At 35.5% G+C, this 17542-nt stretch overlaps 1 protein-coding gene across 4 annotated transcripts in view; it reads right to left on the minus strand.

The window, feature by feature from the left end:
• Positions 1 to 17542, minus strand: part of wdr7 (WD repeat domain 7) — a 113236-nt gene that overhangs the window by 72231 nt on the left and 23463 nt on the right. For all 4 annotated transcript variants that reach the window (XM_084136444.1, XM_084136442.1, XM_084136443.1 and 1 more), the window contains exons 14-17: positions 16265 to 16479; positions 10198 to 10431; positions 8571 to 9061; positions 3353 to 3438 (exon numbers count right to left, since the gene is read on the minus strand). In XM_084136444.1, the coding sequence (XP_083992570.1) occupies positions 3353 to 3438; positions 8571 to 9061; positions 10198 to 10431; positions 16265 to 16479 (1026 nt within the window). The remainder of the gene's footprint in view (positions 1 to 3352; positions 3439 to 8570; positions 9062 to 10197; positions 10432 to 16264; positions 16480 to 17542) is intronic.

The raw sequence follows: 17542 nt of genomic DNA on the forward strand, positions 1-17542 counted from the left end.
GAGAGAGATAGAGAGAGAGAGAGAGAGAGAGAGAGAGAGAGAGAGAGATGGTAGAGCGAAGCCATGCATGCAGACAGAGACAGGGATCCTGCAGTGTGGAGAGAAAAACCTCAACAAACAAACAAACAAACAAACAAACAAACAAACAAACAAGTGGAAGGTGTTTTTCTACGAGCACATCATCCTCAGTGAGGCTGAGACCAAACCTGACGTCCGGAGGGGAAACACAGCTCGAGTAAACCATCAAAATATCAGGAAAATATGTTTTAATTATGTTAAATATGAGGGAAGAACAAAAACACTAAACTTGGTTAAGGTATTCATCTGACAAAATTATTTGGTAAATAAGCGCAAACTGCAGCTACGGGCTTTATTTCACCATGCAAACCAACAAATCTTTTTTGTTTGTTTTTTTTTGTAAGAAAAAAGTGCCCTAAATATAGAAAGCAATCTTTGTAGAATGAAAACAAGAAATTTATTTTATTTATAAAAGGAAAATCTGTCAGTGGATAATAAAATTAGCCTAGAAATCTAGACGCACCCCAGCGGCAGCAAGATGTATTTTGCAGCCAGGGTAGTCTAGCAACTCTCCGTTGACTTTCGTGCTGTAAAAACCTAAATTGGGTCAGGCCAATCACGTCGTGTATAGAGTAGGCGGGGCGGGCTTAACATAATGACGACAGAGTTGCGACGGTTCCCTGCCACTTGAAAACAAAGAAGAGCTGCTGCTGGAGAACAGTCTTTCGAATCGGCTTTGGCCGCGACTCTGGAGGACTTGGAGTTAAGCTTTTCTTTGAGAAAAGAGCAAAGAACGGCACTTAAGTCATTCTTTAAAAAGGAAGATGTGTTCGTAGTTTTGCCGGCCAGATTCAAAAGTTGAATCTATCAACTAACGTTAGCTCCGCTGTCGGGAAAACGCTCTGGTTGGTTGAAGCCTAACATCTTGATGCAGGTCTGGCTTGCCAGGCTATAATAAAATACATTTTTAAAAGAAATGCATTTCTGTAAATATCATAAACATCATGTGAATTAAGGATTTTGCACTATATTTTGTAGACTTCTTTCAGCTACCACTGAACTGTTAAAGTCACCATTATAAAAATAAATAAATAAATAAAAAATAAAACAATAATAATAAAATAATCGCACAACCCTTATGCAAAATCGATTTCTTATGCAACCCCTTGCAATCGAACCCCTTATGTATATATATATATATTTATATTAAGTATATATTTAAATAAATATCAATAAATACGGCTCAGCATCAGCGTATCGGTTAACCGTTACTATACTAGTAATGCAGTCCTCAATCAAGTTTTTATTTACATTTTAAGTCTGTTAAATAGATCATACAATAGCATATATCGATCTAAGAAGACAGACATGAAAAAGGTGAATTTTAAAAAGTCTTCAGCACTTCATGACAATAAAAACATATTTTATATCAGTGTTCCTGTGCTAAAACTAGCAGGCTCTCAGACTGAAACTTCTCCGTAACGCACAGCGAGATCTGCATGTTTCTGCCGGCACACGCTTGGCTTTTATCTCGGCACGCGATTTAAAGAACGACTCCATTAAAAAACACTTAATAACACAACCTGAGCAGTTCCACAAACCCGTCCGGATCAATACGAGGAAACGAGAGGAGGGGAAAAACGCTACACGCGTTGAATAACTTTCATTATGTGTACAAACCTAAAGAGAAGTGTTAGATCAATATTCTCAACACATCTCAGAGGACCCTCTCTCTCTCTCTGTGTGTGTGTGTGTGTGTTTGAGAGAGAGATCATAACATTCTCCTTCTCTAAACGCAATCTGGTCCGGCGTGAGAATTCATCGGACAGGCGCGTGTCAGGACGCCGGACACGGAGGGCTGACGCTGAAAGACCGGTGAAAGCCTTTAGCATGAGAAAGAAACGCTGCAGGGCCTTCTGGTCGAAGAGAAGAACACAACACACACGACACACACACTTCCCTGTGAATGAGCCAAACAGGCGTGTGGCGTGAGCAACTGAACACAAGACATTATTCACAGTCCTCCTCCATTGTGGCCCAACAATAGCAGCTCGGGACGGGGGACAAATTAGGGCACGTGTGGAGGAAGAGTGTGTGTGTGTGTGTTACTAACAGGGTTTTAGCAGACACCCTGCACTAAACAGTGCATGTTATCTAGAAGTTGTCTAACAAAGCGTCAATGCCAAACAAAATGCACTTTTTTTTTCTTAAAAAAAAAAAATTATTAAAGAAAAAGCAGAATGAAAGAAAAGTGCACTATATAATAGAAAGCTATGTTCGTATGAAAAGAAGAATAAACTTTAGATGTTGCTATTGATAAAAACCCCAAAAATATTTAATATTTTTAAATAATAAAAATATAGATACAAATTTTTGTCGATATCGCATTTTAACTCTTGCATTAAACATTATGAATCTAACCGACAACAACTTATTAGTCAAGTTATAGTTCCTCTGAATAATTTTTTTTTTTAAAAGTGATAAATAAATAAATATATTAAGATAATTTTTTGTTGATATCGCACACCCCTCATGCAAATACTTCTATATCTTTACTGCATTTTAACTCTTACATTTAACATTATGAATCTACCCGACAACAACTTATTAATCAAATCATGGTTCCTCTGAATAAAAAAAAACAAATAAAAAATAAAATAAAATAAAATATTGTGTGTGTGTGTGTGTCTGTGTGTGTTACTAACAGGGTTTAAACGGACACCCTGCACTAAACCGGACCATTTTTCTGGTGCATGTTATCTAGAATCTTCCATAACGAGCTTCAATGCCAAACAAAATGCATTATTATTGACATTTGCTAAGATCAGCATTTTCTCCTGCTGGACGATATGAAATGCAAGACATGCAAAACGGGAAGAAAGCATCTAAAAACCAGACAGTGAAAGAAAAGTGCACTATGTTAGTATGAAAAGGAGAATAAACTTTAAATGTTGTTATTGAAAAAATACCCAAATTTTGCCGATATCGCACCCCCCTAATGCAAATACTTCTATATCTTATAAAATTGTATATTTTATAAAATAAAATAATAAAATATTAAGATACATTTTGATTGATATCACACACCCGTAAAGCAAATACTTCTTTATCTTTACTGCATTTCAACTCTTGCATTTAACATTATGAATCTACCCGACAACAACTGATTAGTCAAATCATGGTTCCTGTTCGAAATAATAATAAAAAAATAAAATAATAAAAACATAAAATTGAAATAAAAAAATAAAAAATAAAATAAAAAATATAAAAATAGTGTCAGTCCGAGTGTTTTGTGTGTGTTTGTTTCACAGCGAGAGCAGATCTTTGTACTCACCTTGTTTGATCTGTCCTTGCAGGGCCGGGCTGGAGGCCTGAGGGCCGCTGTGTCTCGGGCTCTCGGGGGCTCCTGGTCTTGGGGGTCTGAAACACAAAAGGCCCAATGAAATATTTAACACACATACTGTATCTGCAGCACAGAATTCAACATCAGACCAGAAGGAGTGTGTGTGAGCAGATACATGCGCATGTGTGATTATGCAGGACTGTGTGTGTGTGTGTGTGTTATTTTAGTTTATTAATATTTTGTTTTCATATTGTTTTTGTGTTAAATTTAGTTTAATTTTTAGTCATTTCGTTATGTGCTTTTGTCATTTTATTCGTTTATTTTTTTTAAATATTACTTTTTATTTTTATTTCAGTTTTAGTTTTATTTATTTATTTTGAGTTCCTAATTTCAATACTTCAACATAAACTTATTTCAGTTTATTGCCATGTGAGCAATGCTGTCATTATAATAGTTTTTTTTGTTGTTGGTAAATCCTGAAATATTTTTTCACTTTTTTTACTTGAATGTCTTTGTTTTAAGTAAATAAATAAGACCTTTTTTCCTTAAATATGTTTTTTTTAATATATATATCTCATAGGAAACAATTAATATCCTCTTAACAAGCGTGAACGAGTACAATAAAGCTTCTGCAAACCAGGGTTATTATCATTAACTGAAAACTAAAACTATTAAAACATTTATATTATGTTTATGTTCATTTTATGTGAAATAAAATACAGATATATAGTCGAAAACTGAAACTGAATGAAAATTTGAAATGTTGCCTTGGCATTAAAAATTAAATAAGTTGAAGTTGAAGCACTAAAATTAATAATTAACATGAAATACTGTAAATAAAAGCTAAAACTGAAAAAAATATAAACTAAACCTAAATAGCATAATTTAAATTAATAAATGAATAAAATGACAAAAGCACATGAAATGACTAGAAATTTAACTAAAATTAACATAAAAATTATACAAATAAAAGCTCATTCAAAATATGAAGTCAACTAAAATAACACTCTCACAAACACATTTTTGAAGAATGTAAAAATATCATCAAAATATTGTTATCAACAAATTCCCCCCAAATATTGAGGTATTAATTTTGCCAATATTGCACACCCCTAATGCAAATACTTCAACATTTTTCTGCATTTTAACTGTTGCATTAAACAATTTGAATCTACCTGAGAACAACTGATTGGATTTTTTTTTTTTTTATAAAAATTAAAAAAAAAAAAAAAATGTATAATGATCATGAAAAGGCTGCAAAAAATATTAAAATATATTGTTTTGTATCCATGTAAGCTATATCGCTCAACCCTAGATGCAAAAAAAATACGAAGATGTCTTTATATAGTCAGCTTGTTATCTCTTCTTTCTCTCTCTCTCTCCCTCTCTCTCTCTCATACTTGCTGTCTCTCTCTCTCTCTCTCTCTCTCTCTCTCTCTCCCTCTCTTACTTGCTGTCTCTCTCTCTTCAGTGTTTGTGTCTACCGTCTCGTCCTGTCATCATCACTCTCCGCTCCACCTGTCATATTCACTCTAACGAGAGCCTGACCTCGTTAAAGCTTCAAATGAAGCTTCTGTGAGATCTTTGATTCCACATTCTGCTCAGAGTTCAGTTTTTTAAAAGCACATGTTAAGAGAGGAGAGAAGGCGTGAAATAAACGACTTCTGACGGAGTCTAAGAAGCTGTAGGTTTATTAGTAAGAGACTCGCTTGAAACGTTTCACTTCCCAAACTATACAGTCAAAAGGCATTTGATAGGAACTCAAGAAACGTGTGTGTGTGTGTGTGTGTGTGTGTGTGTCAGGAAAGTTTTAGCCGCTTTATAAAACCTTCTGAACGCATTATAAAAGACACTAAAACTGCAGTTTGATGGAAACGGTCCAAACGTCCACCAACAGCAATAATACAGTGCTTTTATTTCAACTGTAACATTTCTGCCAGGTTCATCCTGGGCTTGTTTGAGAAGTTTATTGACAAGTTATTGAAAATACCATCTTTTTGGCCGTTTTAGCTTTCCACTGCGTAACTTTGCCCTCCAAAGCGTTTAGAAAACAAATCTAAAGCAAGGCTGTAAATGTGAAATTGCCTCATAAAAGTGTGGAGCAGATTTTGCTCAGAGCAACGCCGAGATTGAAAGATGTTCAGAAATGTTTTAATATCTGTGTGTAAACAGAAAAGATGTAGTTCATGTGGAAAAAAAATAGCATAGAAAAAAATATAGATTATAACAAATAACGTTATTTTCTCAGGGTTCTTACAAAATGTTAATTGCTGCTGTCAACTATAAAATGTTAAGAAGTCAGTTGAGTGAATGATTCAATGACTCACTCATAAAGTCTGGAAATTAAATACATAATAGTACAACAACATATTAGTGTTTGAAAAGAAATGTACGACTCTCAAAACATGTTCAGGTCATAAATCAAGTGAAATAACCAAAACAAATTTGCATTGACATTATTTTCATGACAATTAAGTACATTTCTCTAGAATTCTCATTATCTTATGCAAAACATACATGATTATGAATTATTTAAATAATAGATAATCTATGCTTATGTTTAAATAATTTCACATGAAAGTGTGAGACACACACTCAATTAAATAATTATTTAAATGATAAAAAGGACTTCCTTTAATTTATGCTTATGTTTAAATAAAATAATTAATCAATCATCTTCCTAAATTAATTATTAAATACTCTTTTATTTATTATCTTAAAATTAGTACAATTATATTACAAATTATAATAAATACAATTATTTAAAAATAGTGTCTTTAAATATTTTATTTTTCATAAATCACATCTCTATAAAAAAAAAAATATATATATATATATATGTGTGTGTGTGTGTGTGTAATCTTCCTAAAATATTTATTTTATTTATCTTACTGTAGTACAATAAGTAATATATTTGTTACAGTATTTATTAATCTTTGTTAATGTTAGTGTTAATAATAACAAATGTTCACTGTTAGTTCGGGTCCATTAAATAATACAAACAGATGCAACTTTTGATTTTAATAATATATTAGTAAATGTTGAGATTAACATTAACTAAGATTAATAAATGCTTTATAACTGTATTGTTAGTTCTTGTTAACTAACGCAGTTAAATAATGTTACCAAATGGAGCCTTACTGTAAAATTCAATAATGAAAATCCACGAAGAATCACCATTAAGAACGCATTATGGTTATGCAAATTTCATGATATTTATACAGTGATTCTGATCACATTTAAATAATTCAAGATTAAATTAACGTGAAATATAACGCTAACCCTTAAAATAAACCGCTCCTTCAAAATTACCCTCATTATATCGACTCACGAAAGTTGTTTCAAGGGTAAAACTGACTTGGAAAGAAATCGGTGGCGCTGCCCTTCAATCTAAACATGATACACAAACACACTGACGGCGCGTATCGACGGATTTCACGTGTTGCTAGTTGCTAGTTCACCTGCAGAGCGCTGAACACGAGACTGAAATCTCTCACCTGCGGACAAGCTGAACGATCAGCAAACAACCAGCGAGAGAAAGAGCTCGATAGCCTTCAGCGGCTTCACCCGCGGGGCCGTTATGACCAGAACAGCGGCCCCGGCCCCTGGGAGCGAGCGGCGGTCGAGGCCCCTGCGTGCAGACGAGCGCTGCGTGCTGTTTCTCCCTGTCCTGAACCTCCATCACACCCCTGGGAGCCCGGGGGAGCCAAAGCCCCCAGACACGCATACGAGAGCACAGGTAAACAACAGAGCCAGCGGGGCCGAAACACCTGAGGGTGCTTTACTTTCTCACATTTTGCCGAGATGTCATTTTTCTTTTTTTGTCATTTATACTTTAAGTACTTAAATAATAATTAAAAATAAAACTGAAATAAGAATTAAATTAAATAGAGCTATATTAGACATGTAAGGACATAAACTAATAAAAAAATTATGACAAAAGAAATGTACTAAATTGAATTGAAATTAAAATGCAAAGAAAAAATATGTAAATTAAAATAAATGTAAAATTATAAATTATAACGCTAAATATGTCAGTGCATTTTCACACCACAGTCTTTGTTTGTATATACATCATAAAATAAATAAAATTTATTAATATAAAAAAGCAATATATTTATGTTTATATATTATTTATTTAGTGTATATATCATTTATTTACTTAAATCTGTCTTTTTATTCACATAATTAAAAATTATTACGATTATGCATTGTGATTATGAGAATTTTTTAGTAAATTGTCCAGATAATAATTTAAATGCAAAAAATAAAATAAAATAAAAAACATCTAAAACTAGGCTCTATTTTCTTCATACAAAATATAATGTCTCATGTTTATTCCTTATTTTCTGGGGGTGAGATATGACCCAGTCCTTCTTTGTTATATGTTCCTGAACCAGTGTTATTTATCTTAGCTTTATTAATATTTTTACTTTTTATGTTAATTTTAGTAAAATTTGTAGTAATTTTGCTATATGCTTTTATTTTATATAGCTATTTAGGTTTAATTTATTTTTATTTCAGTTTTATTTATTTTTTTATTTCCACTTAATAATTTTAGTGCTTCAACTTAAACTTATTTTGGTTTATTGCCAAAGCAACTTTTGTAAATTTTCATTAAGTTCAAAACCTAATATTTTATTTCAACAGAAATGTTTTGGAAATTACCCTTTGGTGAAAATCCAGCTTTTAATGTTGTTTATGTGTCTATGTGGAGTTTTTAATACGCTTTAAGATAAACCATGTGTAAGTTCATAAGTCGACAGCATTGCTGAGTATTTCCTCCTTAAAACTGCAGTGAACCAAAGACAGTCTCAAAAACACGCTTTGAAATCGCTGGTGTTTCTGACGTCACAAACTACCTTGTAACCAATCAGATCAACGTGTGATCGTCAACCAGTGGATCTCTGAGCTGAGTGAGTGAGTGGAGGCGGGGCTCATTTGCATATTCATAGAACCGCATATACTAAATGAGGCAAGGGTGTCGAGTTACATTCAAGATATTTTAAGACATTAATTTTTTTTTTTCAAGGAAAAACGTTTAAATATGTTAATTTTGGTGATCAAAGATGAGTTTTAAGGGATAAAATTGATCATTATGAGTGTTTGGTGTGTATGTGCACGCGTGCATGTATATATATATGTGTGTGTGTGTGTGTGTGCATGTATGTATGTGTGTGTGTGTGTGTGTGTGTGTGTGTGATGTCACCTGACTGGCGCTTTCTTCATATGCTCTCCGATGAACGTGGCGTTGGTCATGCCCATCAGTGTGTTAGCGAGTGAGATGACGGACAGCAGGTGTTGCGTGGTCACGGCTCTCGACACGCCGTACGTTCCCTTCCCCACGACCTCGGACACGGAGAGCTTCTCGACCGCCCCCTGCGCCAGCCGGCGGAGCAGCGAGTCCTTGAAGGTGGGCAGCATCAGAGACATGTGCCCGCCGCGCGAGATCAGGCCGAAGGAGATGGGAGTGTGTGGGCGCAGCATGCCGAGCCGGTTCACACACACCTCGTCCAGGTCCCCGTTCAGGCCCCAGGCGTGCAGGCAGGACATGAAGAGCTTGGCCGTGTCCATGGTCAGGTTGTACTCCAGGAGACTCAGAGACTTCGACTTCTCCTCGCGTCGACGCTGCTCCTCCTCTTCATCCTCGTCTTCGTCCAGCAGGTGCTCCTTGATGTTTTCTTTAATGGTCTCCTTCACCTGTGCAGGTGAAGTGATGGAACATGTGATGACAAATAAACCAACAGCAATGATTTTTTATGCTTTTATTTCTCCGTTTTTCTTTTTGTTTACATCTAGAAAGCAAAATAAAGCCTAAAGCTTTTGACTACCAGTGTTATTTTAGTTTATTAATATATTTTGAGTTTTCATGTTAATTTAAAAAATTTTGTCATTTCATTATGTGCCTTATGTATATATATATATATAGGTTTAATTTATTTGTATTACAGTTTTAGTTAGCATTTATTTCAAGCTAATAATTTTAGTGATTCAACTTAAACTTATTTTAGTGTATTGTCAATGCAACATTTCTAAAAGTATATTCAAAAGAAAATATTCTGAAGTTTTTCAACTAATATTCATTTTTTATTTATATTTTTATTTCAGCTTTATTTCACTTAGCTGAAAAGTTTTAATAGTTTTAGTTTACGATAATAACCCTGTTAACTACTTTTAATCATTCATTTTTAATTTTAAACTATAATGTTTAATATATATTTTTATTCCTATAAAAATAAACATGTAAAATAACATGTTTATAAAATATAAAACCATTACATATAATTAATAATAAATATATAAGTAAATATAGTATTTATTATTATACTCATGTTACTTTATTTGATAAAAATACAATTCAAATTAATTATAAGTAATCTAAAAATATATAATTTTATATAAAAACACATCTTTATAAAAATATAAAAAAATAAATGTTTTTTTTTTTATTAAATATTTTTATTATCTTAATTTAGTACTTTTAGATTACGAATGATAACAAATACATTTATATATAAATCTTTATTAAATCTTTTATTTTTTAAGCTTAATTTAGGACAATTATATAAAAATAATAATAAATACAATAAAATTGTAAATGTATTTAATCACTTCCCCCTGAACCACATTTAAATTCCCCAATAAGGGCTTTTCCAACCATCGGATCAATTCAATTGATCTGCAGATGAAACGCAAGAACACATTAGACAGGTTTATAAAGTTGACTGTAAAGTGGATTGCTATGGATTGCAGGACAGGGATAGTGTTCAGTGATATGAAAATAAAATAAACAAGCTCGTTCTGTCTATCAGATCACAATCATGCAAGAGTCTGACCTGTTTGAAAATCTTATTGGCCAGGAATGACCCGCTCTTGTCGGCCCCGCCGGGAGCTTTCTGCAGGGATTCTGGGGAGACGAGAGTGGGATTGGGACGCTGCGCCTCCTCCGTCAGTAGCTGGATGATCACGGCCTCCACGTCGAAAAAAAGCACATGCATGTCGGGATCCGTGACGTTCGTCTTCATGGCCTGGACCACCAGCGAGTTGTGGGAGTATTTGGGAAGGTTCCCCTACAAACAAGAAAGAAGAATGGGCTTTTTTTCAGGCCGTTTTGTGCCACTGATTCAAAGAAAACCTTCTATAAAAGGAACAACTTTACAAGAGACAGCAAGAAAAATGTGTCTGTGACTGTTCTGGAACAACAAAGAAGCTCGGGTCAATGATTTTGCTCCGGCGTCTCCATGATGAAAAGGAAACTGCAGTGAGAGCGGACGAGCAGAGAGTCAAACACACTTCGCCGTAAAATAGAGCTGCACGAATCTGGATGAACTGAGAATCACGATTTCTTTTGTTTTTTCAAATAGAGATCACCACTCTGAACAGACATCTAAACTAAATAAATAGTAATTTACTAGAGGTTCTGACAAAAATGTTAATTGCTGCAGTCTATTTAAAAAATTTTAATTCTTTTTTTAAAAATCGGTTTGAGTGAATGATTCAATGACTCACTTATATAGACATTTGAATGATTCAATGACTCACTCATATAGACATTTGAATGATTCAATGACTCACTCATATCGACATTTGAATGATTCAATGACTCACTCATATTGACATTTGAATGTTTCAATGACTCACTCATATAGACATTTGAATGATTCAATGACTCACTCATATTGACATTTGAATGTTTCAATGACTCACTCATATAGACATTTGAATGATTCAATGACTCACTCATATAGACATTTGAATGATTCAATGACTCACTCATATCGACATTTGAATGATTCAATGACTCACTCATATAGACATTTGAATGATTCAATGACTCACTCATATCGACATTTAAATGATTCAATGACTCACTCATATCAACATTTGAATGTTTCAATAGCCGCGTTTCCACTGTCGGGCCAGGGCCGGGCCGTGCTAGTGCGTGCCAGGGCCAGTCGCGTTTCCACTGTCACTTCCGGGGCTTGATCGGGGCTTACTCGGGGCCAACGGCCATGATTTCTGGCCCGTCGAATACCTTGGGCCAAAGCGGGCCAGCTCGGGCTAGAGGAGTGGTTACGAACAGAGGCGGAGTGGTTACGAACAGAGGCGGAGTTTACCGTCGGGAGACGGCAGCGCCGGATGATTCTGTCAGCATTAAAGACTTTTAAAATAATTTAACTCGCGTTCATGTTTGAATGCCTTCTGTTTGTGATGCAAAAAGACTACGCGCGCTAACCATTACCATAGTAAACATAGTAAACGCTTGAAGATACGCATAGTAAAAAACATAGTGAACGCTTGAAGAAATCAGACCAATCATAAAGGCTATCACAGTCATGTTTTTATTTTATCTGTCAGTAGCCTACGTCTCGTCTCTTTATACCGGAATATCATAAAATAAAGCAACTTTTTCCTCTGTTTCTCTGACTGAAAATATCTGTATGGGAGTCGAGTGCTAAAGCTCCTCAGGTCGTATTTTTGGTGGCATATATTTGTAGAAATGATCATTCTTTCTAAATGTGATGTAAATATGTCCTGTAACAGATAAACAGAAACAAACGCGACTGAAGAAGTAAGTGTGTCCTATACCTCCTCTTTTGTGAAATAGACCTAACGGTAATTTATTTCTGAGTGACTAATGTGCAATTTTGACATAAATTAATTAATTATGATCAATGTATCACTTTTTATTGTAAACCTGTGGTAAAACATCGATGCTTGGGTTTTAAATATTCAAGTACAACAAAAATGCCAGTAAACGGCCGCTTTTATCATGTTTTCAACGCTGTTTCCAGTGATTTCTGATTAGTTTTTTGATAAAACTTCTATTTGTTGGTGAAATGATGGGTTAGTGTGACGTTGTTCCAGAGAGGCGTGTTACGGGCGTGTTTTAGTCAAGCGCTGTGGAGCTTCTGGCCCGACAGTGGAAACGCAGGCCCGAGGATATTAGCCCGAGGCTATTAGCCCGGCACGGCCCGTTTAAAGCCCTGGCTCGCACTGGCCCGACAGTGGAAACGCGGCTAATGACTCACTCATATAAACATGATTTTATGACTCACTCATATCGACATTTGAATGATTCAATGACTCACTCATATAAACATTTGAATGTTTCAATGACTCGCTCATATAGACATAATAAATAAATAAACTAATAAACAATTAATTAATTAACATATAAATTACTAAATTAATACATTAATTCAATAAATTACTAAATTAAAAACAATAAATTCAAATCAATAAAAACATTTTATTGATTATTAAAACAAATGAACTTTTAAATGAGTTAATGAAATGAAAATCAGCAGATGAATCATGCTTTTTTTTTATTCATTCTAAAAACGGGCTCCATGTTCTCGAAATAAAATCCATGTTCCTGTATCTGCAGGGTGAATCGGATGCGCTTCCATGTGATTCAAGTCCTCCTCAATACGCAGCTCATTATAACAGCAGTAATCAGCAAGTCTTCTTCAAACACATCAGTCAAAAGTTGTTCAGCGCGCAGGATAATCTATTTATTTCATGATCTGTGTAATAATCTCTAATGCTCATTAAGCCCTCCAGCATTCATTTCATCTCATCTGCTTCCAGTCGGCCCGTATTAAATAGCGAGCTTGCTAATTGTTATTCAATGTTAATTCGATGAACAAAGCACCTGCGATCCATTAGAGACATCAGGGAGGATGTTTACGACCGGCCCGATTCAGACGCGCTTCCTAACCAAAACTTCTGTGGCTGAACATAAAAATGCACAGAGCATTAGATAAATGACCCAGAAGGCCGTGCGTTAAGGTAAAATTTGAACGTGGCTCATGCAATCGTGTTTTCGAGTTGAAATTATTATTTTGATATCGGTTTTCTTTATGAAGTGCAATGCATTTACTGTGTTAAACTCGTCCTGTATTTCGTGTCCTTCAGTGTAATGTCTGACTCCTGGAGTCTGGCGTACAATGTCTGCTCTTTGTGTTCGTGTTCAATGGCTCTGATGGCGGTCTGAGGGGCCGCATTGATCACACACACACGCACACACACACACACACGCACGCACACACACACACACAGCTTGCACAAGGCCTCGCTCCTTTCATTTTCCTTCAGGTCTCTGGGAAACCAAAGTAAAAGGCAACTGTTGCAGTGAAAGAAGACAAATCTGTGAGATACAGATGAAATAAAAACATCCAGAATTATTAGAGTGTTTCAGAACTAAAATATATACTAAATCAATGTCTGACAGAAAAATGCAATTAAATTAAAAAAAAGTAAAATACATGAAAAAAATCTCTCTATCTATCTATCTATCTATCTATCTATCTATCTATCTATAATCACCTTAAATTATTACATTATTTCCTGATTTCTCAGTATCAGTTTCTGTCTGTCTGACACTGTTGTGTTCAAGAATACACACTATAAATAAAAATAAAATCATGAAATTATTAGAACATTTCAGAAGTAAATTAATATAGGACTAATATATATATATATATATATACACGAGTCTCAGTTACATCATTTCTGTCTGACACTTGTTATAAGAAAAGAGAATAAAATAAAATCATCTGAATATATATATATATATATGAGGGTCTCAGTAACAATTTATATCTGTCTGACACTGTTGTGATAAGGATAAACACTAGAAATAACTAATAAAATCATCTGAAATTATTAGAACATTCCAGAACTAATTTTATAAATGTCTGACTGAGATAAAATAATAATAATTTAAAAAAAATCGAATACATAAAATTAAATAAATAACAAAAAATATGTGGGTCTCAGTAACATAATTTCTGTTCAAAATCACACACTATCTGAATGCAGACCAGTCTCTCTCTCTCACACACACACACACACACACACACACACACACACACAGGCGCATCATTAGGCTGAACAGAGCGCTGTCCCAGAACCACTGGGCTATTTTAAACACATCATTACAGGACACCTGATACCAGAGCAGCGTCTGAGGCGTCTGTAAACCTCCTGCAGTATATGCTTTAGATCTCAGCACATCACGTGACGCTTTTAATGACAGACAGACAAGGCAAGGCATTCAAATACACACTAAACGAGCAGTTTATGTCATGTGACCCAAGATTAATTTGACTGCATGACATCAACAACATTGCATAGTTTTATATGATTAATTGTAGTTTATTATTTGCATTTAGCACAGTTTTTCCCTGCAGTCAGCAAGCCTATGAACACACACGTGTGACGTGTTCTCGAGACGCAAGACGAAGCAGAGCGTGACGACATCATATCCTGATGTACACAAACACACAGAGAGTGATCATGGACACACACTGCCCTCTAGAGGACATTCAACACCACACACACACACTTGACTCCACTGCAACTTCTGACTACATTCAAACACACACAAACAAAACCTCTGACAGCCAATAAGAACGACTCTAACACAATCTGACATGCTAAACACAAGCTCTAAATGTAGACGTTAACGTGAGCATAACATGCAGAAGTGTGTTTACAAGCGTGCTGTAAAATAAACACTAGCAGACGAGTGTGTCGATGATAGAAACAAGGGCCATTACTAAATCAATACACACACACGTAAAACAAACACACTCTCTTTTACAAATGCATTAACACAGACAAGTGTAAAAAAAAGTGTCCTCTCAAGGACAACATCAAGAGCGCACACTTTTAAAGAGGACCTATTACAGGCTTATACTGAGTGTTTCAGGCTCTACTAGAACAGGTTTTCCAGCTTGAATGTTGATTATTCTCCTCATATTCTCCATTGTTGCGGCTCCTCTCTTCCCAGTCTGTCAGTAACGCTCTGTTCACTTCCTGTCTAGGGTCGGGTATCGTTTTAATTTTAATGATTCCGAATTCGATTCTGCTTATCGATTCCTAATTTCGATTCCAATAAGGTAAAAAAAAAAAAAACCTTAGATATCATTTACATTTAGTCTTATTGCAAAACATTTAATTGTAGCTGAATATCATATAGATAATATACTGTATATATGCATATCAATATAGATGCACTTTTATGATGGATAGATGCACTTTTATGATGTATAAATGCACTTTTATGATGATAGATGCACTTTTATGATGTATAAATGCACTTTTATGATGATAGATGCACTTTTATGATGTATAAATGCACTTTTATGATGATAGATGCACTTTTATGATGTATAAATGCACTTTTATGATGGATAGATGCACTTTTATGATGATAGATGCACTTTTATGATGTATAAATGCACTTTTATGATGATAGATGCACTTTTATGATGTATAAATGCACTTTTATGATGATAGATGCACTTTTATGATGGATAGATGCACTTTTATGATGATAGATGCACTTTTATGATGTATAGATGCACTTTTATGATGGATAGATGCACTTTTATGATGATAGATGCACTTTTATGATGTATAGATGCACTTTTATTATGGACAGACGCACTTTTGTTTTTTTTCCAATTTTTTTTATATAACTCCCAATTGTATTGAATTCACGTTTATTTGAATAGTGCTTTTCACAATACACATTTCAAAGCAGCTTTACAGAAAGTGCATGAGTCCAAATTACAATTTAGAGTGATCTATTATCAGAGGAAACTGTCGAAGTATTTCAGAAATGTACATATGCAAAGTCATAGTTAGCAAAAAATTTATTAATTTAAAGAATGTAATAATTTAATGCAGATACAATGAGCTCATTGAAGTAATGAATACTTTAATTAATCTTTCATTTTATATTCGTCTGAAAGAAGTATGTCATATACACCTAGGTTGGCTTCAGGGTGAGTAAATCATGGGCTAATTTTAATTTTCGGGTGAACTATCCCTTTAATATCTCAGTTTTGATGGATATCTCTCACACAAACACACACACACGGCTCTGACCTTGTCAGCGTTGTCTGCGGCGAGCAGGTTGGTGGCGAGCGTCTGCAGCTTGTGCTGGGCCATGTTCTTGAGCGCCGCCAGACTGCGGCGGGTCATGGCCTGCTTCAGGTTCACCGCCGGGTGGTTGAGAGAGTCCAGAGCCGCCGGGACCACCTCGTCACACGCGTTCAAGATCTCCACCGCTGTTATTCCCATCACACAGCGGTCCAGCGCGCCTGAAACACACACACACACTCATGAACAACACACTCAACGTGTCTGTCTCAGGGTCAGCATCACTAAAACTAAAACCTTAAAACTGTATTGTTACTTACACTCATCAAACACTGATACAGCTTATGAGTGAGTGTGAGTGTGTTTGAGTGTGTGTGTGATGGGTAGGTTTAGGGGTAGGGTTAGTGTTTGTTTGTGTGTGTGTGTGTGTGTGTGTGTGTGTAGGTTTAGGGGTCGGGTTAGTGAGTGTGTGTGTATGTGTGATGGATAGGTTTAGAGGTCGGGTTAGTGTGTGTGTGTGTGTGTGTGTGTGTGTGATGGGTAGGTTTAGAGGTCGGGTTAGTGTGTGTGTGTGTGTGTGTGTGACGTTTAGGTTTAGGGGTCGGGTTAGTGTGTGTGTGATGGGTAGGTTTAGGGGTCGAGTTAGTGTGTGTGTGTGTGATGGGTAGGTTCAGGGTTAGTGTGTGTGTGATGGTTAGGTTTAGGGGTTAGTGTTAGTGTGTGTGTGTGTGTGTGTGTGTGTGTGTGTAGGTAGGTTTAGGGGTCAGGTTAGTGTGTGTGTGATGGGTAGGTTTAGGGGTCGAGTTAGTGTGTGTGTGTGTGTGATGGGTAGGTTCAGGGTTAGTGTGTGTGTGATGGGTAGGTTTAGGGGTTAGTGTTAGTGTGTGTGTTTGTGTGTGTGTGTGTGTGTGTGTGTGTGTAGGTAGGTTTAGGGTTAGTGTAAGGGGACAGAATATACAGTTTGTACAGTATAAAAACCATTACGTCCCACAAAGATAGTGAACCAGACTGTGTGTGTGTATATGAGTGTGTGTGTGTGATAGTGTGTTTGAGTGTGTGTGTTTTCTCTTCTACTCAGCTCCAATAATACCAGGCTGTAAGTGGATATATAAACACTAATGTGTCTAACGCAGCGGGGGAGAGTGAGCGAGAACTGAGAAGATGCCGCTCACAATCATGTGATGGGAAAGGGTGAAAGGTAAGGCAGTTTTACGTTCTCTCGTTGGTTTCTCACGATTCAGACATGCAGGAAATGCACACTTTAGAACCATTTTAAACACTACA

The sequence above is a fragment of the Abramis brama genome (genome assembly GCF_963993115.1).
Source record: "Abramis brama genome assembly, chromosome: 15".
In the NCBI taxonomy this organism is placed as follows: domain Eukaryota; kingdom Metazoa; phylum Chordata; class Actinopteri; order Cypriniformes; family Leuciscidae; genus Abramis; species Abramis brama.